The sequence below is a fragment of the Emydura macquarii genome, unplaced genomic scaffold (assembly GCF_026122565.2).
Source record: "Emydura macquarii macquarii isolate MOO-44397 ecotype Brisbane River unplaced genomic scaffold, CSIRO-AGI_Emac_v2 contig_1876, whole genome shotgun sequence".
NCBI classification, from domain to species: Eukaryota; Metazoa; Chordata; order Testudines; family Chelidae; genus Emydura; species Emydura macquarii.
Genome location: NW_027132013.1, coordinates 22,854,704 through 22,880,288, shown reverse-complemented (window position 1 = coordinate 22,880,288; position 25,585 = coordinate 22,854,704). Strand labels below are relative to the sequence as shown.

The 25,585-nt window shown below is 46.6% G+C and overlaps 1 protein-coding gene across 4 annotated transcripts in view; it reads left to right on the top strand.

The window, feature by feature from the left end:
* Positions 1 to 25,585, top strand: part of MAPKBP1 (mitogen-activated protein kinase binding protein 1) — a 126,251-nt gene that overhangs the window by 33,727 nt on the left and 66,939 nt on the right. For all 4 annotated transcript variants that reach the window (XM_067557937.1, XM_067557935.1, XM_067557939.1 and 1 more), the window contains exon 3: positions 3,436 to 3,527. In XM_067557937.1, coding sequence (XP_067414038.1) covers positions 3,436 to 3,527 — 92 coding nt within the window. The remainder of the gene's footprint in view (positions 1 to 3,435; positions 3,528 to 25,585) is intronic.

Here is a 25,585-nt window from a genome sequence, read left to right as displayed (position 1 = left end):
CACCCTAAGTTTCCAGTACTGAATGCATACTGCAGCCCTCCTTTCCCCCCCCCGCCCTCTCTTCCTGCCGCTCTTTTTCCTTAGGTTCACCTCGCTCCCACCCTATTTAGGTCTGATTGGGACTTGGAGACAGGTGACTACAGGCTTCTTTTTGGCTGAGGGGATAGTGGAGTGTTCCAGTAAGTGAAGCTGAAAAAGGAAAGGTTATGGCTGAGTAGAATCTATGAGACTGCTTGTTAAATGAGTTCATGAATTCTTGCCTTGTAAGTCATAGTCATGGCAGCAGGCATCCTAGGTGCAAAGGCTTTGGATCGGAGATGAGAGGAGACAACTTTTAAAAAGCAGAGTTAATTATGGAGCTTTGAAAATTGGGCTCATGCTTTCCGGGATGCTCCTCTTGTAGCACTAGGTCTAAATACAGTGGTAAAAAGACCAGCTAGAACACCCTCAGCAATCGTCGTCTTAGCGTATGCGCAACGTGCCTCGGGTGGCATATGACCAGGATTCATCACCGAATTTGGTCTGCTGGTTGGATCATTAGTTTCCCTGGCTTGGGCTGGTACTGACGGGGAGTGTGACGCGAACACCATGTAGTTCTGCCTTTCTAAGGGAAGGAGCAGAGCTGGGCATGTGATCAGCTGGAGGGAAGAAGATGCTCTCCAGCAGGAAAATGAGTTCATGGGCACGTGTGGACTGTGCCTTTGGGTCCAAATCCCGCTACAAACTGCAGGGCAAAGGGGGCTTTGGTTGCCTGCAAGCCTTTTCAAAATCTGCCATATGTTACACAGCTGCCTGGGATGTCTGCAACACTCCGGGTGGGAGAGGAAGACTTGAGGAAGTATAGTGTAATGCCATAGGGCTGTGTGGCAGTGGAAGGCGGGGGTGGGGGGTGTAGAGCAGAGTGAGAGCAAATGAGGGTCGAACAGACCCTCTAAATAACGCTCGCTTTAGTTCATTTTTCCTTAAAAGCTGGGAGTCGGAGGAGTCTTCCAACTCCATGCTCCCCAGGCAGTGAAGCTGAATGTAGTTCCTTAAAGAGCCTATCAACATACTGCTCAGAAACCTTGTCTACATTGGGAAAATTACCCACTGCTGACCATAGCAGTCTGCAGTAGGTGCTGCTAAAGTGCCGTTCAAGTGTGAGCGTAGCCAAAGACAAATAGTGTACACGCTGCCTTTTTGGACACTATGGTTCAAAGCAGCCTGGGCTGCACCTGGCGCTAAGCTGTATTGCATAGTTGATGTCTATTATCAGCAATGCCTAATTTTCATAATGAGACAAGGCTGGAGTGCTGGCCAGATGGGATCACTTGAGAGAGATGCAAATTGCCTCCCATCCACTGTCTCTGGGGCTGAGAACACTCTATTTAGGGCTCTCAACTCCTGCTAGATTGAGGGGCAGAGAGCTGGGGATCAGAGCTGGGGATCTGAGCTTCAGTGCCGGATTCCTGCAAGCGTGCATGCGTGTGTGCACATGTGTGTGTGATTACTTTCCCATCAGCATTTTGCTGTGTATTTTGAAGCAACTGTAACAAACCTAAACAGAGCGCAAGCACCATTTTTTAAAACGGAAAATGGAATTGAAAAAAGCTATTTTTTCGCTTTCTAGTGGGCTTATAGATGTATTTATAACAGTGTCCTGTTATTTAAGAACCATATTTAGTTACAGTTTTGTAAAAGCCACATTTCCAAAGAGAACTCATTTTGCAAGAATGGGGATGGAATGGCTGTGGAATTGGGATATGAAAGCTTCCACCTCTAGGTCACCAGCTTGAATATAGGGCAAGCCAGGAGTGATTGAACTGCTGCCTTTAGATGGCCTGTGTGAAATGAGTTGGTGGGGCCTCAGTTCTGTTCCTAGTGGAAGGTAACTATATCACAAAACCCACCGTTACTACTGGTACCCTCTCTGGCATCCTGAGCAGAGAACCCAAGAATAAAGAGATCATGCGTCTCCACCCTACAGGTGATTTTTTCAGGTCTGGTTTGGGGCCCTGGAAAACTTGCCCTATCTCTATCCATTGTGCACCCTGTTGTCTGGATAAACACAAATCATCGCTCTCCAGGGAAGCGATTGATGATCATAGTAATAATTGCAATGATATCTTCTTACGTGGCACCCGTGCCTGAAGGCTTCTGGATATTTAACAAAATATAACTCAAACTATGTTAATCAAAAACAGAAGACAACATCAAGAATTGGCAGGAAAGGCGGTGCTGGGGAAAACACATGCATATAACATACGATAAATAAAACCATACTGCATGAACTGTAAATGAAAGAGAACAATTTTGTGCCTCAGTCAGGAGAACACCAGGGAGTACAGCAGACTTAAGTTTAGATGGAGGTTTTCTAGAGTCCTCTCAGGCCCATGACTGAGAAGGTCCAGCCTTCAGCCTCGTGTTGCTTTGCATTAAATTCACTTTTAAGAAGATTTCTTAAAAGGAAACGGGTTTTAAGGTCTAATATGCCATGTTTTTCGTCTGAAAGGTCATGACCCCCAGAGGGGTTACCAATGGCAGTTGGGGGTAGGGGGGTTGTCACGAAGTATTGAAAACCTTACTACAATTCTAAAGCAAAGCAAAGCAAATTTCCAGATAAACGCTGGGGTGGTCAAAACCTTCATAGTTTGTGAGTAGTTTCAAATGTAGTAGTTGCAGCCAAAGAAGTTATATGGTGTTATCATTGATACATTTACTATACAAGAGTAAGAAACGTAAGGGAGGGTCATGTGAATTTCTGACTTCAATAAGGGGTCACCAACCCGAGAGAGTTAAGAAATACTTGTCTGATGGTTAGAACACGGGTGTGAGAGCTAGTTGGATTTGGGGTTCTGTTCTACATGATCCCCCTTATGACCCTGGGCAGGTCACCTCGTGTGTCAGGTAAAAGCAGAAACTCAGTGAATCCCAAAGTTTGAATGGCTACTCAGGAACTTCTCGAGCCTGCCCCACCTGGGCTGGAGACCTTTTCCAGCTTTCGTTTGAATCCCAGTGGGAACTTGGCAGTACAAAGGCATTTGAAAATGATTAGGCGACGGGGGCAGGATGGAAAGGAGACGCTTTTGGAATGCTTCAGAACCTCAAAGAGGAGGTTCTGCAAAGGGGAGGATGCTTGATGGTGGGTTTATAAAGCCTTCCGCCGGCTGTTTCTTTCCTTTCCAAAGCATATCTCCTTGTCTGGAAAAAGCAGATATTTCAAGATACAGTTTACAGGGGGGATGTTTGCATTTGCAAACCCATTTATGCTAGCTACAGGTCTCCCTTGGGGTCCCTTAGGGTGGCAGTACTCCTCCACTGGATGTTGCCTGAGTGAGTTGATGCTCTCTGGGAACCATGTTTCTGAATGCTGGTATGAGCTAATCCGCTGGCACCCACGTACGGACCCACTTATGAGTGCAGTTCATGACTCCTTCTGTTTTCCTTTTGCACTAGGTGACCTTGGAGAAAGTGTTAGGAATAACTGTGTCGGGAGGCAGAGGATTAGCCTGCGACCCCAGGACCGGCCTTGTCGCATATCCAGCAGGGTGAGTCGCTGAGCATGTCATTAAAAGGCCTTAACTTAACCCTGGCTGATACATCCTGTATCTTTACATTGATATATCAAACACGGTCTTTGGTGGGGAGGCTGTTAATTTTCACTAAGTAGTCTCCTAACACATGAGGACGACTCCTCTCAGCAAATGTTGGTTTAATAGCTTGTTAGAGGGATTGCATTTTCGCTGTCATCTTTTAATGTGATTCTTTTCAGCTCTTCCTCCTCGTGCTTTCAGCTAAGTGTTAAATGCCTTGTGTTTTTAATTAGATTCTCTGGTGTGCTGATCTTGCACATAACTCAATGGGACGTTCAACTCTATCTGCCTAATGGTGGTGCTGTCTATGAGATGGCAACTGTAGCACTGAATAACCCTCTTGCATGTATTCTGTGATGTCTGGTGTGGTGCTCTTCATCCAACCACAGAGAGAGAAATCCAGTCTGACTACACTTGTAGCTTCAGTACAGGCATCCTCTGGAATGCAAACCCCATCCTTTCTCCCTAACCTCCCCTCCATTACCCTGACAAGGAGGTAAGATCTCTCAGGAGCCCACCAATGCTGCTCTGAAGGTTGATTACAGTAGGTTGCTCAAGAATAACGCATTTTCTTCCTCTGCACCCAGGGATTGTGCATTCTGCTTTCACATCATCACATCTCCTGAGACACTGAGCTCAAATCCCCTGGGGAGCAAACTGCCTCCAGAGCACTGGGCTGTCCTTTTTTGTTTATGAATATCTCCCTAATAAAGCAGCTTTTATCTTGTCTTACTGGCTGCAAGGCAGTCAAGAAACTAAAATAAAATAAGGTTATTGTTAGTGAGACCAAGGAATTGGGATGGTTACATTCTGACTCCTAGCACATAGTAATAATATCAATCTTATCTGTGCTGTTTTATGATGGCTGTGCTCTAGAGTGAAGCAATGGCAGACAAAGTCAGCAGAGGGTTTCCCTGAATGCTATGACATGGAACTGTAGAATACTTAATATTTTCTTGTTTGAGTGGGTTACTCTGCTGTAAAGACGACCCATCAAGACAAAGCTGTAGTTACAGAATCCATGTCTCCATTGAAATTTTACCCCATGTTTTGATAACCGTCGCACATATTTCTAATAACTCTAACCTTCATTTGCCAGAGTTCTATATTAGCTGCAGATTAGTTGGGTTTTTGCAGATGTGGATGACCTCTGACATGCCCAACTAGTCTTCTTCTGTAGGCAACTGCCTGGTTGGCTTGCTGAGATAGCAGTAGCTAGAAACACGTGTCAGAATTAGGAGGAGAAACTGATGTGGACGGAGTCATGAAAGCCAAATGAGGAAAGCATTTTCAAGGAGCGTGTGATGAACATCGTCAAAAGCAGCAGAAGTACCAAGGAGGATGAGGCCTGAGATTTAACCAGGAAGATGTGATTGGAGACTTTGTGTGGCAAGAAGAGACTCTAAGTCAGATGAGGGGACCCAGACTGAAGCTGGAAGAAGGACCTCGGGACAGCAGTTGTAGATGGCATGTTGGAGCATGCAAGACGCAAGTCAGTGAAATTTAAGAGTCCTTTCTCCGTCACTGTTTTTTAAAGTAATAGGCAGAGGCAGTGGACCTGACCCAAAATTTTGCTCTTTTCTATTCTTGCCCGCACTCCAGAGAGTTTCCTGCTTGCCGTTGACAAGTGCTTTTTTAAGTTTTGGGCATGGGTGAGTAGAAGTGTAATTTGTACAATACTCCTGCTATAAACATACTATTCTGATTTTTATGTATGGGACCTTCAAGAGCCAGGTGTTCTGGAGAACTGGTCTCTGCTAGATAAGATCCATCTGTTCCACCAAGCCTCCTCCTGGCTGTGATGACCACTGCAGCTCCATTGGTTCTATACTGTACTGTCCTCATTCATGCCCCATAGGTGCTGGAACTAAGGGTGCGGGCGGTGGTGCCACATCCCCTGGCTTGAAGTGGTTTCCATTATATATAGGCTTTACAGTTTGGTTCCATGGCTCTCAGCATCCCCACTATACAAGTTGTTCCGGCATCCCTCAGACTGAGAGCTCTTGGGAGCTGGGATTCCGGTCTGTGTTTAGCACTCATCTATTGTAAGACACTTTGTAAACGGATGTTGCTATACAAATAATAAGGCAGAAGAACTTTCTTTCATAGGAGCTATGCTTGGGTGAGAGAGGCAGACTTGGGGGCAAATGCAGCTGAGTAAATGTAAATTGCCTGCCTTCTCATTGTGCTAAGGCCATCTTGTGATGCAAAAGCCTTGGAGTTGCTCTGGAACCTGTTGAAGTCTCATGATGTCTCTTTATTTCATTACAAAAATGCTTTTGTTTAAACTGACTGCAGTTTGAGATCTGCATCCAAGCCTGTGTCCTTTACCCTTAAATCCACAGAACCCAGGCAAATGTATTTCAATGTATATTATCTCTCCTTAATGTTTTCTAACACTGAATATGTTGGCATTTGAAGAGGGGATTATGAGAGAGAGACAGAGCAAACTTAGTTTTTTTGGCTCGTCTACAGTTTAAAATAAATTAATTTTGTTACTAGTGATCTCCTGTGAGAACATCATGCATGCCAAGAATCAGCCTACTCAGTGCTATCAAACGTGTAAGAACATGTGGGGATTATTCTGGGTAATTAAAAGGTTATACAGTTCTTTAGGCCTTTGCATAGGATTCCTTGTTTTTTCTTGTTGGTCGCACCCCCGGCAAGAAATGCATGGACTATGCCAGCTGTGTGTTTAGCCACGTGAATGGGTTATTTGAATTGCTGTTTGCACGGGCTGGCTTGGTGGTTTTGTGATGCTGATGTGATTTGGTGCTGTCAAGACGATCCTTTGTGCTTAGTTTGCCCTAGTGCTTGTTAAGGTCCAAAACACACAAGAGAATCGTCTGCAGACCTAATTGGACTGTAAGTTCAGTTTGTTTTATCACTTTCCATTTGCATTCCCAATGGATTTCTCCCTTCTGGGTGGTTTGCAGAGAGCCTGGCATCACTCTCTCATTTGATCTTGTTTTTGTTTGGTTTAATTTGCGGAATGTTGTTGCTTTTCAAATTGACATTGATTTCACTTAGCTAGAGCCATGCATAAGGCAGCTGACTTGCAGCTCTGATATGCACCTGTCCTAATTACCTGCACCCCAGAGATTCCAGTAGTTTATCCAACACTGTGCAAATATGCTGATGCATCACAGTCCTGAGGTGCAAATCCCCTGCTTTTCCAGCACCCGCAGGGACATTGAAAGCACCACACTTATTCCAATTCTGACCAAAACAGACTGCTGAGTCCTTGATCTTCCTCCTGAAAAAGGAAGCCCAATCTGCCCCAAGAGATCTGCCGCATCTGTCAGCTGTGTTGTGTGCTACCATTTGCTCCCCTGCTTTTGCATGCCTGCTTCTGGGTCCTGCTCACAGTAGAATCTGAATCCTCAGCCTCTTGTCTTAATCCATCCCAGGCCCCAATGAGCGTCTTTAACTCACCACGGAGCCTCCTAGCCCCTGGTGCATGTGTTACTTTTTCTGGTCTGGATCTTGTTAGGTGGGATGCTTTCACTCCATTCCAAGGTCTGCGTGCAGGGGCTAAATGCGCTGTAGGTGGCAGATATTCTGGGACAAGCCTTTTGTAATGCTTTTGCTCAGGGAAGCAGGAATAGATGAAGGGTGTACTTATCTTGTTTCTTGGAAGATCTCTCATCTGCCACCCTGGTCTTCCTGTTCCTGTGCTGACAAGAGTGTGAGTGAAATAAGCCCTGATGAGCTTAACTTGACCTGTGTCTGTGTGATTTGTCATGTGGTGAGCGACACTGTCAGCTTAACAGGGAAATCTTGTTGAATTTTTTTGGCAGACTGTTTCTTCAGGTCCCCTTTTTGGTTTGTCTCCCGACAGTTTCCTCTGCCCCTCTTTCGTTCTGTCTTCTCTTTTTGCAGTAGCTAGTTGTGGTTCTGTCGCCTAGAAACAAGAAGGGAAACAAAGCTAAGAAAATCCTCCGAGATCACTGGTGGCTAGTGTAAAAAAAAAAAAAAGGTTTTGAAAGGAGGAAAATATATCTGTCTTTTTGAATTCCAGGCCAGATGCTCCAAGGACTTGAGTCAGCTTGATGGTGTTTGTTTTCAAACGCTTGTAGGGCTGCGGGGACTGAGTGACTCGTTTTACTTCTGTCTTTTTTTTAAATCCACTCTTGGCCTTTCTCCTTGGCTCACAGTCAGTCATGAACCTCTCTCCTTCATTCAGACAACTTGGTTACCTGCTTCAGGGAGCAGCCACGCTGCCAGCGAGCATACACAGCACTCTGGTAGGCTTGTATTTTGCCCAGGGTAGCCTGTGGCAGAGGGTAGTAAAGTGCTGTGCTGTTCAAATTGCTGTGGCTTTTAAACACACTGTCTCCTGGTGAATAAGAGGCACTGCTATGATCTAATCACCTTGCTCTTTCTTATTATCTCCTATTACCAGTTGGCTACTGCTGTGACGGAGCTGAGTGGCACATGTGTTAACACACTACACTGTCCATTTGGGGAAGTTGAGTGCAAAGCTGTATTGGTAATGAGTGTAATGAGTTACCTGGTCTCAACTTGGACATTTTTCCATATCTACCACCGTCCCAAAAGGGTAAAAAAACCAAGCGTAGCCAAGCATGCTTGGCAGCTTCTGCTCTAGAAAAGATGCAGGACTGGAATATGAATCGCTATCAAGATGCATTAACTGAGTTACGCTGGGAGCTTTCACAGAATCCATCTTAGCTAATGCAGATGTAGACCCTGGGCTTGTTAGATGCATGTGCACTAAATTCACTAAACAAATGATCCGGAAACCTGATTCTGAAGCTGTGCAGATGCTGAATTATCCAGATTCCTCAGCTCCCGGTGGCTGGTGAGATGAAGGCAGCTGGGAGACTAATGGCGTTAGCCAGCTGAGTTAGGGTTTTTTGTCAGCTTACAGCTTACATCCACAAGGATGTCCGTGCAGCGGGAGGAAAAGAAAATGTTGCCAATAGCACTGCTTGTTCTCCCTCTGCCTGCACTGGTAGGGCTCAGGGCAAACAGGTATCTGCCCCCTGGAGGCATCTACCTAGGCTCTGGTCTTGACTTGCTGGCAATGTGGCCTGCATGTCCCTATTGAAGAAAGCCAGGTAGGTGTAACCGTCTGGTGTGAGAGGTGCCTGTTGGTGGAGTCCATCAGGATGCAGGTAAGAGAGCTGCAGGAGGAGGTGGTGGCTCTTCTGTGTAGCATCTGGGAGTGTGAGGACTTCGACAGGATGCACATGAAGATGTCCAGGATGGAGGATACTAGCCAGCTACAGATAACTACGACAGCTCTAGAGGAGGGAGGAGAACTGGCTGCTCTATAAGTTGGAGACAGGTTACTGCCGGAGGTGGCCACTAGACAGTGCTTCACCCCCACACCCAGGTCTCCTGTCCATCGAGGTCAAGAACTACTCTATTGTACTGGCAACAGGAGGTGCAGAGCAGACCCCACTGGCTGAGGAAGAGGAGCCACCTGCCTCCAACGCTGGGAGATTCACGGCCAGCACACCCAAAAGGAGACATAGGGTGGTGGTGGTTGGGGACTCCCTCTGAGGGGGACAGAGGCATTCCTCTGCTGACCTGACCCAATGACCTGGTCGGGGGGATGTGCATTCCCTGCCTGGCACCCTCATCCAAAGCATTACAGAAAAATTGTCAAGGCTCGTTTGTCCCTCTGTCCGCTACCCCGTGCTGCTCATCTGCATAGGCACCAATAATACTGCCAGGTATGACCCTGCGCAGATCAGTAGGGCTTCCTGCTGGTCTCTGAGAGCGAGGCTGAAGGCATCAGAGGTACAGGTGGTGGTCTCTTCCATCCTCTCAGCTGAAGGCAGGGACCCAAGCAGCAAGGGACACATCCTGGAAATGGATGCCTGACTGCACAGCTAGCATTGACAGGAAAGCTTTGGTGTCCACCCCCACGGGAAGCTATTCCAGGAAGGAGGCCTGCTGGGAAGAGATGGGGTCCACTTGAGCCAGAAAGGGGAAGCCTAACTTCAATTTCTGGAAAGATACTGGAATAAATAATCAGTCAATCAGTTTGAAAGCATCCAGAGGCTAATAGGATTATATGTTATAGCTGACATGAACTTTTCAGGAACAAATCATGCCAGATCAATCTAGTTTCCTTCTTTGACAGCGTTCCTGGCCTAGTGGATAGTGGGGAAGCAGTAGACATGATATACAAGTGATTTTTAGTGAGGCTTTTGACATAGTCCCACTTGACCGTCTCATAAGCAAACTAGGGATAAGTGGTCTAGATGAAATTATTATAAGGTGGGTGCGCAACTGATTGAAAAACCATACTCAGTAGTTATCAGTGGTTCATTGTCGAATTGGGAGGTTATGTCTAATGGGTTCTGCAGGGGTCTGTCCTGGGTCCAAAACTAGTCAGTATTTTCCTTAATGACTTTGATAATGGAGTGGAGAGTATGCTTATAAAATTTGTGGAGGACAGCTCGGTGGGAGGGGTTGCAAGCACTTGGGAGGACATGATTAGAATTCAAAATGATCTTGATAAATTGTAGAATTGGTCTGAAATCAACTAAATGAAATTCAATAAAGACAAGTGCAAAATACCATGCTTAAGAAGGAAAAATCAAATGCATCACTACAAAATGGGAAATAACTGGCTAGGCAGTTGACTGGTGAAAAGGATCTGTGAGCTATAGTGGATCACAAATTGAATATGAGCCAGCAGTGTGATGCAGTTACGATTAATAGACATTTTTTATGTACAACCTGGGAAGAATTGTCCCCCTCCAGTTGGCACTGGTGGGGCCTCAGCTGGTGTACTATGTCTTGTTTTGAGCACCACACTTCAGGAAAAAGATGTGGACAAACTGCAGAGAGTCCAGAGGAGAGCAACAAAAATGTTGAAAGGTTAAGGTGAGGAAAGGTTAAAAAAATTGGGTATGTTTAGTCTTGAGGAAAGAAGACTGAGCAGGGGTTCTGGTAAGTCTTCAAATATATTAAGGGCAGCTACAAAGAGGACGGCGATCAGTTGTTCTCCATGTCCACTGAAGGTAGGACAAGAAATAGTGGGGTTAATCTTCAGCAAGGGAGATTTAGGTTAGATAATAAGAAAAACTTTCTAACTATAAGGATAGGTATGCACTGGAATAGGTTACCAAGGGAGGCTGTGGAATCCCCATCATTGGAGGTTTTTCAGAACAGGTTAGACAAACACCTCACAGAGATGGTCTAGGTTTACTTGGTCCTGCCTCAGTGCAGGGGATTGGACTTGATGACTTCTCAAAGTCCCTTTCAAACCTACATTTCCATGATTCTGTATAGACAGATGGGAAGGAAATAAGTGAGGGAGTCACGGGTCAGAGACTTTAGATAAGAAGAAAATACTCTCCTCTGCTGCTGCTTTTTAGCAAAAGCTGTTGGATAGGAGCAAAGCTTCTTTTGTTTTAGCTTTATCACCTTAGATTATTTTGCATGACAGTTACTTCTTGGAGGTGGCAGCTGGTGTCCCATAGCTAGCAAAGGAATGCCAAGTGCCCTCCTGGGTCAAATTTCATTTTATCACTGCTGTTCCATGCACATTAGACTCTGATGGTGCAGGATCTTCTTGCTAGATAAATTCACGTGCCAGCCTGGGTTATGCAAGGAGTGAGCTGGACAAAATCTCTATCCTTATCTTGGTGTGGATTACTCAGTGCTAGCCTTCTGAATTTGGATAATCCTCCTGTGTCATGGCCATCCAGGTTCTGCTTGCCACTAATCTAGGGAGGTGATTGACAGGTTACAAACCAACAGGAAGATGACAGCAGCCTGTGTCACAGCTGAGAGGAAGGAGGGTGCGTGAATCAGCCATAGTCAGCGTTTCTCCAGCCAGAAATCTGCTGAGCACGTGTGGAGCTGTCTCAAATGACTGAGTGGTAAATCCCACTGAAAGCTGAAAGGATGAGTTTTTTTCAGCAGTGTTTATTGGTTTGATCCCAAATTCCTCTCCCAAATTTATTTAGACAGGCCTGTAAGGCTGATCAGCTCCCAGTCATCCCCATCTGGAAACCCTTGGAATATTTTATCTATGATTTTCCCTAATATATAGATAGTTGTACAACAAGCAGCATACAATAGAGAATCAGTCATACAGAAAAAATTGCCCTTTAACCAAATCAAAGGTAACTATTGCATACCCTTGATGGGGACTCAGGGATTTTTGAAGAGGAAGTGGCTGGAGTGGCAGTAGACTATTAACAAGCTGTAATCCAGGAAAGGCAGATCCCATCACTGATTGGTAATTGGCTAGGGAGACTTCATGCCCCTGGTTCATATTTGGCCCAGGTTAGTAGAGATAGCTGCACAAGGGTGTGAGTAGAGCTGGTGGCCTGAGTCTAGTTCCCAGTGGACAAATGTGTGCAATGCAAACTCCCATCACAGCTAGCATTACTTGATAAACTTGGTAGCAGTTAGATCCTTGGCCTGTTTGCTTAAAAGGGCTTGGGGATCGAACTATCCTTACCCTCTGCCCTGGGGTGCTCCAATAAGATCAGACTTGAGGCACTGCTGTATTTCTGAATATAGGCACCTGTTCACCCAAATCAGCTAGCAGTAAGGCCAGACACAGCGGGGCATATGTCATAACCTAAAGCTGTTTCTGACATCCCAGGTATCTTCTCCCCGTTTTGAAGTGTAGTCTGGAAACAGATCATTTAAATCCCAAACGGTGAGGTGACCAGCCTTCCTGTCCACCTGCAGGATAGTTTCCTTCGACCGTGTTTCATTGCTGAGCTTAGATACCATGCTGAGGAGCCTTAGAAATACCTTAGGTGCAAACAAGGGGCTTGGTTCGCTCTTGCCCTGCACCGTGTGTAGTCATTTACGTTTGTGCAAAATGCTACCATTCTGACATGGGAACATTTTGCACTGGCAGAAATGATGGCACAAGGTGTGTGGCAAGGGTGACTTGGGCCCAAGGTCTCAAACAGAACTGGGGCTGTCCTCAGAGGTGCGGGAATTTTCCTGACATGTAGCCTGTGCGCTGCCAGCAGTTCAAGGGCTGACATCTCCAGTCGGTCTGTGCCCAGGCTCCTGAGGCAGGCAGTACTTGCCCTTAGGTTTTAAGATTCCTTTCTGAGCAGAATATGGTGGCCTGTAAAGACATGAGTAGAAATGCATTCTAAGATGTCAACAACCCCACCTGCAGATGTTCAAGGGAACTCCAATTGCAGTGGAGGCAGCTTTCTTTCTCTTCCCTTGAAGAGGCTTGACTTCTCTGGAGAGGCTAAACTCACCTGCAGGGACTCTGGTCTTCTGTGAATTGGTCCCTTAGGATGTTGTGCACCTACACACCATCTGGGGAGATTTCTCAGCTGGCACCTCTGAGGGGTTCAGCTAATAGATGAGGAGGCCCCTTTGTTCAGGCTACTAATACAGTTTGAAATAAAGAGTTATTTCTGAAGCTGGCTTGGGTTTCACCCCTTTTTTAAAAAAATGTTTTCTGTGCCAAGAAGGAACAATACAAGGTTTCAGTAGTCTGATTCTGGCCAAGATGATGATGATGAAAAATGGCTAAACTCCCCCCGGTAAAAATAAATCTGCTGGAATGAAGCTGGAACATTTGTTTTCCACCTCCTCAGCTCCCTTCACACCCCCCACGTTTTAATTAGACAGTGGAGGGAGAGGAGTGTATGCATGCTGAAGGAAAAGGAACTCTCAGTAAATTGCCTTGGTCTGCTTTTCTGTCCTCCACTCTGCCCAAGGGTTGGGTGTGGGGGGTAGTGTACTCTTTCTAGTTCTGCCCACTAGCCAAGTGTGACCCACTTGGATACCAGAAAGGGTTTCCACTCACAACAGATCTTTATAATATGATCATCCCAGAGAAATAGTTAAGAATCTTGACATTTTAAATTTCCATCATTAGACTTCCGCGTCAGCGACCTTGTGATGATGTGGCACCCCCCACCAGCCTTGATAGGGTAAAGGAGGGTCTGAGGCCAATTAGGTCACTTGGCATCACCTGAGAGAAGGAGGGCCACGGTTAACTGAGAGCGAAGCCCATCTTGGGAAGGGCTGGGCCAGTATATTATAAAGCCAAGAAGCTGAGAGCAGAAAGAGGCTGCAGGGGAAGAGGCTGCAGTCACTCCCTAGAAGGAAGGAGGTAATCAGGGACAAGGAGAAAGCCCAGGGGGAGAGTAATCCCTGAGATCCTCTCCTGGAGCAAGGAGTTTGGCAATAGGCTGGGAGAGGTGAAATAGCCAAGGGGTAATAGAGAAGCTCTAGTGGTAAACCCAGAAGCACGAAAGAGAAGATAAGGACCCCAGAGAAACAGCAACAGGGACTGAGGACCTAGGTTGTGGTTACAGGGTCCCTGGGCTGGAACTCAGTGTAGTGGTTGGGCCTTGGTTCCCCTGCCAGCCACTGGTATAGTGGCGCAGAGCCCGGGCTGGGGCCGAAAACTATCTGGCAATGGCATTTGGACAGTTGTCCTAATGCACATTGTGATCCCGGGAGGGGTGGACTAAATAGCGACCTGGCCGGAGGGCCAAGTAACCAGAAGAAAGGCTGTTGCGGAACAAATAAGGAGCAAGGGGGCATCCGACCCAGCAAGAGCGGCCTTCCCTGACCTAGATGCAAGGAGGTGTGCTAGCGGTGAGTGGGCGCCCTGTTAGACCCCTTGAAACGAACAGGGACAGTTTCACACTTTTCTGAGCTGTTGTTTCAGCCTGTTTGTGGATGCAGGCAGATGTTTCTGCCTGGGCTTCTGCTTAGTTCCCATTTTTAGGATTGTCTTCACAACCCAAGTTGCTACACTCGTTTTATTTTTTAAAATTGAAGCTTAGATTGTGTAACACCATAAGGCAGCCTTCCAGAAAGAAGTACTGCTTTACTGAACTACTATGGATTGGTTCACTTCAACTGTTGTCTCATTCAGTGCAGGGTTTAAGAGACAGAGGTGTGAAAAAAGAAGCAATGGGATTCACCACTTAATGCTGCTGGAAGAAGTCGTCAGTTTGGCTGCCAGTGGGAGAATGAATTCCAGTCTTTAAAATCAGATTCTGAGTTTTGTTTTTATCAATCTCCCATTGTTGGGTGTCCCTTTTTCACTTCTGAAGTGCTGCTTATTTTAAAAACGTAAATTTAAGCCAAGCACGTGGGTGCCTTAAATTGATGAACACTATATTACAAAATAATGGGCTATCAGCACTGCAATTCAAAGGCCAGCAACAACCCTCCTGCTGCAGAACAGAACAGGACAAAACTATTTAGTAAACTAAACAGAGAGACGGCCAGACTTTGACCAAAGAGCTGGCTTTTTGCACTGTACACTGAAGCCCCTGGACCCTGGGTGCTGTCACATTGCTGGAGGAAACATGTTCTAGGGGCAGAGCCCTTCACTGAGAATGCAGTGCCCTTGGCTGTATGGAGGTGCTTACCCCAGGAAGAAAGAGTACAAGCAGTGGAGAGGAACCTGACTCCTGTGTTGGGAGAGAGGTGAATCTCGTAGGTAACTGGCTTTCAGAGAATGCAGAGCTTTATGCCTTGAACCACATACAGCTGTGAAAAGCTAGTCAGGGCAGAGCATAGATCACTGGTGTTGAGACTCCCAGTGCCCCTCCCCACTTGAGACAAGCCCCCGTATTCTGTGCTACCTGGAGCTTCTGGATGCCTTTCAAGGGTAGCATGCAGTACTCCAGCCTGAGGTTAGAAAGGCGTGCATCGCTGTTGTGAGGCCTGCATCAAAGAGGGACAGTTGCAGCCTCAGGTCAAACACAGATGGAACAAAGACACTATGTCCCACGGTAACTATCTGAGAATCCAGCCGTAGCAATAGTTCTAATGTGGCGCCTTTCCCGAAACTGCAAAGTGTGTGACACGCTTGGATGGGCCTCCCCCGCCCCAATAGAAGACATGCTGTGCCAGCATACTTCCCTCAGATGCTTCTTCTACCTACTGACATCTCTTCTGTTGTACCTTGATTGAGCCTGTGCAGATTCACTTCCATCCACTTCCTCCCCTCTGTTAGGCACTGGGAAAGCACAAGCATTCCCACAGCTCGGTTCGACACCTTGGAAGGTCCTCTGCGTACTAGGCAATGGTCTCATGCTGCCACTTAGGGACTGTTCAGGCATGCTGAGCAGGAGGGCTGTCAGAGCAGAACCCACTGGGCACCTCCATGTGTTAGTGCTTTTGGGGATGAAGAACGGTGCTCGTTATCACCCTCCAGGAGTGCCCCACGAGGAACAAACTAACCCATTGACAGGCCTTGTCTTCCACTCCCCCAAGACTTCCTGGGTGAATCGGTGATAACCGTGTGGTCAGTCGTGTATCCAAGGTTGCTGGTTTGACAAAATCAGCATGAATGCTTGGCTGGTGTGGGCTGCCAGAGGATTCTGTGCTCTCTCTCTGTATACCCACGTCGGAAACCATGTAAGGGCACACGTCAGATCAAGAGGCAGCTGGAACTGCTCCAACGCCACACTGGCAAGGTCCTTTCTTAAACATGAGGCAGAGGCAGCATTGCCTAGTGGGCAGAGCACTGGACTGGGACTCAGGAGTACTGGGTTCAGGCTCTGCCACAGGACTGGACCTTGGGCACATCACTTCGCTTCCCTCTGAGTTACTTTCCCATCAGTAAAACAGGGATGGTGATGTTTTATCTCCTTTTGTAAAGCACTTTGGGGTCTACAGGTGAAAAGTGGTATAACAGCTAGGTATTATAGAGACCGGGCAATTGATTGATTGTGTTGATATTATGGGATGACCTCTCGAAGACCAGGCCTCCCCTATTTAAGAGACTCTCCTCCCTCTGTCAGACTTCAACCTGCCACCCAAGGCAACAGTCTTGTTAGTCTCTTGGCATCTTACCTGACAGATCTCCCTTTTCTCTTTCATTCTTGCTTAACTTCCTGTAAAAGATAAAGTGCCTGAGAGCACATTACACTTAAGTGCCTTTATCTTCTTTCAGTTCAGTTAGTTCCTATCACTTTCATTGAAACTATAGTTAAAAACCGTTCAGGATGCAGTCAAAAGTTAGGAAATGCCAGATTTATAGTTTCCTGTACAACCTTTGTTTGGCCTCCATGTGTATCCATCTTGTGTGCTGAAGGAGGCAGGAGTCTTGTGGAGGAAAATAGTATATGATCATGTAAAGACCGTCTCATAATGTATACACAGCAGGCCAAATCAAGGTTGCACCACTTGAAATCTGCGTTTCCTGAGTTTTTGACTTGGTAGCCTAAATAATATTCTTTAAACATAGGGGGTTTTGTGTGTAATTTCCTAGTCTTTTGTTTTTTTTAAAGGAACAAAAAAGTAAAGGCATGCAACTCCTCTACTCCCCCTCAAGCATCGTTGAACCCTGAATCTTCAGTACCACAGCACAAAGCTCTACAGCTTGAGCTACAGAACTAATTATGTTAACTGGTAACTGAAGAAGGTTGTTATCTCAGAGGGGGATAGGTTGCTGGTACTATGTTCTGGGTCTGGGGGCAGTGGCTGCAGGAAGCCAGGTCTGGTGCACTCTCTCTGCCATTCCCACCACTGGAGGGGAGGGGAGCTCATGCCCCATGTAGTGCTACCAGAGGTGGCGGATGGGCCACATTTTGGGTCTGGAAGGGAGGGTGGGAAGAGTCCAGTTTGGTTTCTTCTGTTCCCTGCTACAGCTGGCAACGGCCAGACATTCCCAGTATCGTCGTTGGCGGTCGGTGTGAATCCAACATTTTAAGATGTTTGTGTTTAGCTATGATTTTGTCCTGCTGCCAAAATGTGGCTGAAGAACACAAGTGAGAGAAAGCAAATGGGGATTTTTAAAAAATTTCATGGGACAAAGAAAAGGCACTTCTCAAGCCTGAGGGCTTCCCCTTACCCCATTTCAAAGGCCTGTTGCAAACAGCAGAGGTGTTAGCGCTTCTAAAATAAACAGACATCACAAGAATCTTTTATAGTGGAAAGTGTCAGGCAACTTATAGAGGTTTCTGTTTGCTTCCCTTATGAGCATTTGATATTGTTTCTATCAGACAAACAGGGTAAATATGCGAGTTAACACAGCATGTGGTGGTGTATATTTTGCCAGTTCTAATGTCTGAATTTGCCCGGCTTTTGTTGTAGTACTTTTAATTATCACATGGGTCATTCCTAGAGTTTTATTGTATTTTTTCCCTCTAATTGTAACTGTCTTCATTAAGTAAATAGGAATAGTGACTGTCCCCTTCTAGTGATTGAAACTGATTAAGAAAAGTTGGTGGGAAGTTGTATTACTTTTAACACAAATAATTTGTTACCTGAGGCATTGACCCAATTAGTCAGTGAATGAACTAAGTGGAAGGTGCTGTATGGCCCCCCCGCCCCCAAACAACCTGTATTGTTTTGCTGTATTTGAGTATCTGTACAAATGGATGGAAGTGAAAGAGCAAGCACAGTTGCTTTGTTTAATAAGGTACTAGACTTTGCAGTGAAGCTGTGCAGGTAGGAAGCATTGGCAGATTTGGAAAGCTATTGCATGTCCATGTCCATATCTTTCCCCTGGCTAGAAGATCAGTGTTTGCAAAGCTTGGACTGTCTCACTTATTTTGGAACAAGAGGCTGTTTCTCAGTAAGGCAGGTGATGCACTGCAGTCCCCAAGGTTTTTTAGCTGCTTGGCTGCTTGTGAAAGGAAGAGTCAACGGGGGTGGAGTTGAGTAGGAATGTCTTAAACTGCCTGCTTACAGGTAGTGGCCTGCTTTCTCCCCTACCTGGGAAGAATTTGGCATCTTCTGGATATTTATGCCTCCTAGCAACCAGTGCCTCATGCAGCAACATGACTTGCTTTTGAGCCAACTTCTAAGCTTGCATAAGACTGAAGAGAAAAAAAATCTGGCTAAGTCTGGGATAAAACTCAGAGATGTCAATTGCCTGATCTGCACCCTCCCTAAGAATCTCCTAACAAGCCCTGTGTCTCTTTGCAACATTGACATAGATTGCAGGCTTTTAACTTAATGTATAAAACCCAATTCAAATATCCCCCTCACCAGGTGTGAACAACAGAGAGTCTTTTTTTCTTGGAAGATCTGCCATTGAAGTGGTGGCTTTCGCCTGCTGCCACAAGGGGATGGATGTCTGTTAACAGGATGCTTGGGAGGCCCCAATGCTAACAGAAGTGCTAAAAAGTTGTGCATTTTATTTATACTTTGTCATAAGCATGCCTGCATGTGATGGGTATGTACATGTTACAAGACAAAACCTGGTGGTGTCTTGGGTCGCTGAATTTCTGAAGCTCTTTGCCTTATCCTGTAATACGCAATGTTTGTGCACACAGGTGTTACTGCAGTGTGGCCACTTTCTGATCCCCTGCCCCTTCCGCAGAAGCCACGGGCTGTTCTTAGCCAGTGGTTCTTTGGCTCTGTGCTTTCGAGGAAGCTGATCCTTTCTGCCTCTGATGCTTGTGCACAGCTACTGCAGGAATAATGCTCACTGAGGCATTCAGGGGGAAGGGCTGCTCTGGTTTCTTTGCTTCAGTGGGGCTTTGTTATCGGCTCTGGAGTGTGGAATAAAGAGCAAAGCTGGGTCATTGGACCCTGGAGGGGATTGCCAACACACGTTGTTCTGAAAGTGAAGATCATCCGAGGGGAGGAGGGAGACTGATGCAGGGAGGGGGCTTCAAGGCAGCCCTCCCTTCCTTAGCCATTTCCCTGGATGGGTTAATTAGATTAAATGAGCAAGAGAATTAAATTGTACTCCCCTTTGTACCTCCTCTTGATGTTAAATGTTGATTGCACTGATTGCTAGCAGTAAAACAGTTACTGCCTGAGGCACTTGCAATGAGATGACCCCTCCCCCACATCCCAGTTGATTTATTTTGTGTAGAAACCCTCTTCCTTGTGTCCAGGTGCTGATAAATCACAGTGCCCTGGCTATGCCTGCTGTTGGAACAGGAGAGGCATAGTCTAGCTGTTGACAGTCGGGATATGTTTTCCTTTGGGATTTCAGTGCAGGGACAATTCTTCTAGCTTGCAGGTCTGTGCAGAGTGGTAAGCAGCTCACCCTGTGCTGCTCCAAAAGGGAGGAGCAGCACTAACCTGAAACCCAAAGCCAGATATGCAGAATGGGAACCTAGCCTGTGCCTCTCTTCGGAGGGGCAGCTGGGCCTCAGTGTTGGGGAGGAACTCTGAATTTGGTTGCAGCCTGGTGGTAGATCTGATTTTTTTTTTTCTACATTGATTTATTTGTAATCTCCACCCCCTTGCCACTTTCTTCCCTAGACCTCAGTTTTAGTCTTTCCCTTTGATTTTTTCCTCCCTCTTCCACCACATCTTCCACCCCAGTTCTGCTCACTTTCTCCCTCCTTCACCTGGGAGCTACTGCCACTGGAGCGCCTCACTCCCTGAAACTGTATTTTCAGCCCTTCTGATAAGAACATACCTTCTGATGATCATTGGCTAGCTGCACGATACCTGTGAAAGATGGGGTGGGGCTGGGTGCTGTTCCAAGGTCCCTGAAGCAGGTATCTTGGTAGGTCGGTGAAGACTGAGGCATGTTAACCTGTGTGTGTTGATATGTGCGCGACAAATTTAACTCCGGGTGAAATCACCAGTGAATCGAAGCACAGTGCTCTGCCAACCCACAGTGATTTCCAAGAGATCCGAAAACACAATGCTCCATCCAACCCACAGCCCATAGAATTTCCATGGAAATCCTCCTAGAAAGGGCAGAGTGTGGGAGTCTTGGCACAGAGCTCGTCGGGGCTTTGCTTTCAGTCACATCCTTGCTGTTTGTTGCCTTCTCAGCGGCATCTGAATCGGTACGGGTCTGCCTGAGGTTCCCTTTGTTACCCTCCCAGTTCTCTTTTCTATAAGCAAGCTGCTCAGTCCCCGAACACAGGATGCCTGGGTGGTGGTCCTTGCCTTGACCTTTGTTGTCTTGGGCTGTCCATCACTCTGGCTCCCAATGGCGGTCCTTCCTTGCAATGGCCCCTTGAGTGGACATTCTGAAATTGCACTGGAATACCTCAAGTGTCGCAGAAATGTGGTTTCAAAACTTAGTGCAAATTTTATTGTTTGATATTTTCCCTTCACATTCTGGGAGTGTGTGTGTGTGTGTGTGTGTGTTTATGTGCACGTGTACATGTAGGATCATTGTCCTGTGGAATTATGCAGCCACACAAATTGCCCCATAATTCCCTAATCAGGTTTATGTAACTCTTAACATTTCACTGTGTCTGTCTGATGCTTTGCGTGGGTCAGCAGTGCCACAGGGCAGGTGGCTATTTGAGAGTTATGTGCTGCTGGATTCAGGGAGGGTGAGGGGGGGGGAGCTAGTGCCTTCAGAGGTGGGGTATTCTGCAAGCACTAGGGGGTGGCTTGTTCTAAGCTCCACCAGGGAAGCATTTTATACTGCAGATGGAGGTCTGCAAGAGCTAGCGGGCTAGGACGTGGAGATTGAACAGCAGTGTGGCTACTGAAGGGAGAAGAGGGGGTTGAGGGTGCGTGCCCTGGTGGAGGTTCTCAGATCGAAGTGACTAGGCAGCCAAGAGCCATTGCAGTTAAAAGCAGGTTGTTTTCCATGTTGAAAACAGTAAGATTATAAAGCCCCTCCCCCCATGTCTACTGCCAGATGGGTATAATGGACCAGACAGGAGACAGGCCCTTGCATGTGTCTAGACTTCTTTCCTGCACCTGTTTTGTGAAAAATGTGGAATCTGAGTCTATTTTCCTAAATGTTTTTATGGAAACCCAACTTCTGGCCCTGGTCTTCAGGTATGGGGAGGCTACCTCTGCTCTCTAAGATTCTTCACTGGCTATCTGTCTGTTCTGTCTAACTTTGAAACCTCACTGGGGGATGAGGAACGTGTGACTACTGGTAGGGCCTCTGTCTCCACTTCATCCTCTTAGGGGTTTTCACAGACAGGCAGTTTAAAAGTGTTCTTTCAAATATATGACACCTAATACAGGCAAACTCCGTGACTAAGGCTATGGTTACAAACACACAGCCCTTTGGCTACTGTTGGCATCTCAAGCCACTCCTTGAGTGATTGTTATAAAACTCTCTCTCAACCCCTTGGCATTATTGTCCGTTATCACCGCAGCATGGTTTTATTGTAAGGCTGGAAGGGAGACTTTCTCACATCTGAATATCCATTACCTGCTGGTTGTGGCCCAGAGGTCAGATGTGTAGCCGGATGTACTCTGATGGATGCATTTCATTAGGAACTGCTAAGAGCTGCCAGTGGAAGCCATTTGCAATGCACAAAGGGAAGGTTTATTGGTCCTACAAAACCCAATATATATGCTACATAGTCTCGAACACCATCTTCTAGGATCTTATCTGTAGCTAGCTATTTACGTCTGTACAGATTTAAAACACTCCAGTAATGGGGGCAATAGTAATTTAGATGGTTATCACAACAGGGAATGTAGCTCTCAGCCTGCCTGAACTTTACGGGAGCACCCAGTCTCCTTTCATTTTTTTAGGCTCTTGGCTTTCCAGAAGGAAACAGTTATATTGCATGGTGCCTTTATTCTTGTTCAAATCACTTGGCAGATAAGGAGGGAAAAGGAGCAATTTCTATTCCAATTTTCCCTGCCTAAATTGGAGAGAGGCAGCAGAGTGCCATCCTGTGGTTTGGCAGAGCAAGGAATATTTTGCCAATGGGGTAAAGAAAAATAAACCATGTTGAATCCTCCCCTTCCTTCGTTACCCCCATGCTGGAAATGTGTGAACTCATGGGGAGAGGAGATGAGCTATGCAATTTCTGCAGAGGCAGTGAGGGTGGGAAGTGGAGAGACAGTCTGTCCATTTAGCTTTGCAGGGATTATCCCTGCAACGCCTGTAAATCAGCTCTGCTCTGCCTTCCCCTGGAGCTAGATTTAGTGTGCGCTTTTTTCTTTTCTTTTCTTTTTTTTCCAGCCAGCTTTCCTTCTGCCATAGAGACTGGAAGCTCTGCTGAGAGACGCTCTTTGTAGTGGTAGTGCTGGTGAGGGACGGGTGTGTGGACGTTGCTGAGTAGGGTCACTGCAAGGCTGGAGGAGGCGTAATCTGAGGTGCCTAGGAGAGAAATGAAGGGGGTTCCTGGGGCTGCTGCTAAAAAGAAACACAGTTTTATGCAAGTTTAAAAAAGCAGCGTCACCCACTGGGGCATATCTTCTGTGTTTGATCATGCATTGCCTGGTCAAGGTGTTGGGGAATGATGGGATGTTGGGCTTGCCACCCTCAGTTGGCCGTATATTGTGACCACACTCAGTGAGGTTCTGATTTAAACCCTTCTGCATGATGGGCCCAAGCTGTTCAGGCCTAGATTGGCTGATATGGGCGGATTCTCCCTTTCCAGGTAGGAGTGGTGGGGCAAATGAGCTATTTTAAATCTACCTTCTGCTTTCATTGTGCTTGGTCATGAGGGGTTGTCTGCAGGCCAGGTGACTGCAGCAAGAGTGGATGGTGCTGCTCTGTGGTTGCACTGCGCGTTCTCAGAGGGACTTGTGGAGCAGATGTTTCTCTTCCCCAAGGCCGTTCTTATGTGGAGGTTCCACAGCTTTCCATCTTGCTTTTCCCTCCTGCCAACATGTCTGTGGAGCTGTTAGGAGAGGTAGTGAGAAGGGTTCGGGCTTTGGTGCTGTCAGGGTGCTGAAGACTCCCAGTTCTAGATCTCTACCTCAGCTGACTTAGTCAGACCTAGCTCAGTGTCTGAGGGAGATTGGGGGCACAGATGGAAGCTGGCTGCCCGAAGCTCAGTCCAGACAAGGCTGAGATGATGCTGGCAGGTTGAGAGAAGCAGTTAGAAGATACGGGGAGGATGGAGCAGGGCCTGTTCTATCATGTTCTCTAGCTCTTCGTCCTACACGTTGCGTGTGCCATCCAGGCTTTTAAAACAATAAATCCGGGAGCCTTCCTGCCTTAGGTCACACAATGCTCACACTTAACAACATGTAATCTCCAATTTACAAGCTTAGCAACTTTTAAAATACAATTAATCCCCTTGTTTTGTGCTGGGTTTCTTATTTAGTTGTCATTTCCCACTAATTTATTTTGGTCTCTCTGAAGCATGCAGCCTGAATCTAACTATTGCCCTTCGGTGGTCGCAGACATCCTGATGGTATTCTCTTCCAGCAAATCTCCCTGGCCGTGGTATGAGGCAACCAGCTCCAGGGCTCCTTGTGCTCCTGCTGTGACACCCATGTCTTAATCTCTCCGTAGATCTGCCCTTCCCCTCAGAATCCATTTCATGAACATAGTTGAATAAGTATTTTCACACACGCTAATGTGATGTGCAAACACATCCTCCCCACTGACACAGCCCATCACAGCGAACCCCCGCACAGCTTTGGCCGTGAATTAAAGAAACTTGTTGGCAGGGAATGTTGCCACATGGAAAATTATCACCAGCTTTTACTGACACCATCTTATTCTTGTCAAGATTCCCCTGACAACTAGCACAGGGTGGAAAGATTTGGTTTTCATCAATGCTCCCTTCCCCTCTCCCCCTTCCAGGGATATGTTTTGTGAATTGGGATGTGTTTTGTGTATTATACTTTGTTGGAGTTGGGGAAGAGAAGCATGATCTGAAGAGCAGTGAATGAGCAAGAATTCATGGAAGTGATCAATGAGAAGTCGATAGGGCCACTTCTTCTCTTCATTTACTCTTGCAGGAATGTACGAGGGGGCTAATATTCAGAAAGAGGTACCAGGATGAGCCAGGGTTTGAATGGTGTCTGAATGGAGCTCGCTTTCTTCTCTGCCACCTCAGTTTACAGCCAAGATTGGGAGGGAGGAACTTGTCCCATGAACTCTGCTTCTTGTCAGTTGTCCTGTGAGATAAAGCAAGGCAGAGTTGATGAATAGCTTTGGAAAGAAACTCCATAATTGTCTTTTAGGCTTTATCTACACTAGTGCTTTTGTCAGGCAGGGATGTGAAAAAAACATCCTGTTGACTGACATAAGTTTCACCGACAAAAGCACTAGTGTGGACAGCGGTATGTCAGTGGGTGATGTTGCCATTGCTCATTGGGGGTGATTTAATTATACCACCAGGACAGCTCTCTCCTGTTGGCATAGAGCAGCTACATGGGAGCTGCAGTGGTCCAGCTGTGCTGCTGTAAGGTCTGTAGTGTAGACATAGCTTAAACCTTTTCAGCCCCTCTGAGGAAGGTGGGGGTGGGTAGGGGAGGGAGAGAGGAAGAAAACAGACTTCATGTAGAAATCTGCTTTTTATTAGCTGGGTAGGGAGTGGGGGTGGGGGAAGGGCAGCAGAGACTAGGTCAGGGAAACATGAGAATAAAGAGAGGGAAAGTGAAATACCAAGAGAGACTGAGATTTGGGAAGAAGAGCAAGGAATGGGACTGGTAGGAGCAGAGGAAGGAGAGAGAGAGAGAGAGCGAGAACTAGAGGGTGTGTGTGTGTGACTGAGTGGAGGGAGGGGAGTGCTAGTGAGTCAGATACTGTGTGTAAATGTGATATTGACGTCTGATTCCTTTCCATTCCACTTCTAAATTTAGCTTGGGGAAACTGCCTCTTTGTTTTTTTCGTTTGCTAGAGCTGACTATTTCTTCTCGGTAGGTTTCACGCTAACCCTTCTTGCCATGATCCCCAGCACATATGGAGTATGCACAGTGCAAAACGGTCTGTGGATCACACGCTGCCGGAAAACTCTCCAAAGAGCCTTAACCTCTCCCACTTACACACTAGCTACTGCCAAACAGGCTCCCTGCTATTCCTGGTGGAGGACGTTCAGTCCCTCTCTGCAAGAGCCTTTGAGGAGGTTCTGATGGTGACACAGATGTCTCTCTTCCCCTCTGTAACAAGAACCAATTATGACCCTGCACGTGGGCTCCCTTGGAATAAAACATGGCCCCTACAGAATGCCTTTTGTCTGAAGATCTCCAAGTGCTTCACAAAGAAACAGAGATTCCAAAGCCAACTTCTGAATTTTATTTTTTTAAAGCCACAGTTCACGATTACATGTTGCCACTAGCACGGTGTACTGCAGGGTTGAAGGTGTGGCACCATAGCCCTAGAAATAAAATCTTTAAAAGAGTATGTGATTGCCAATAGCTTCTATAGGAATCAGTATGGAAAGGAGCTAAATACCAGCTGGGACACCACACAGTCAATA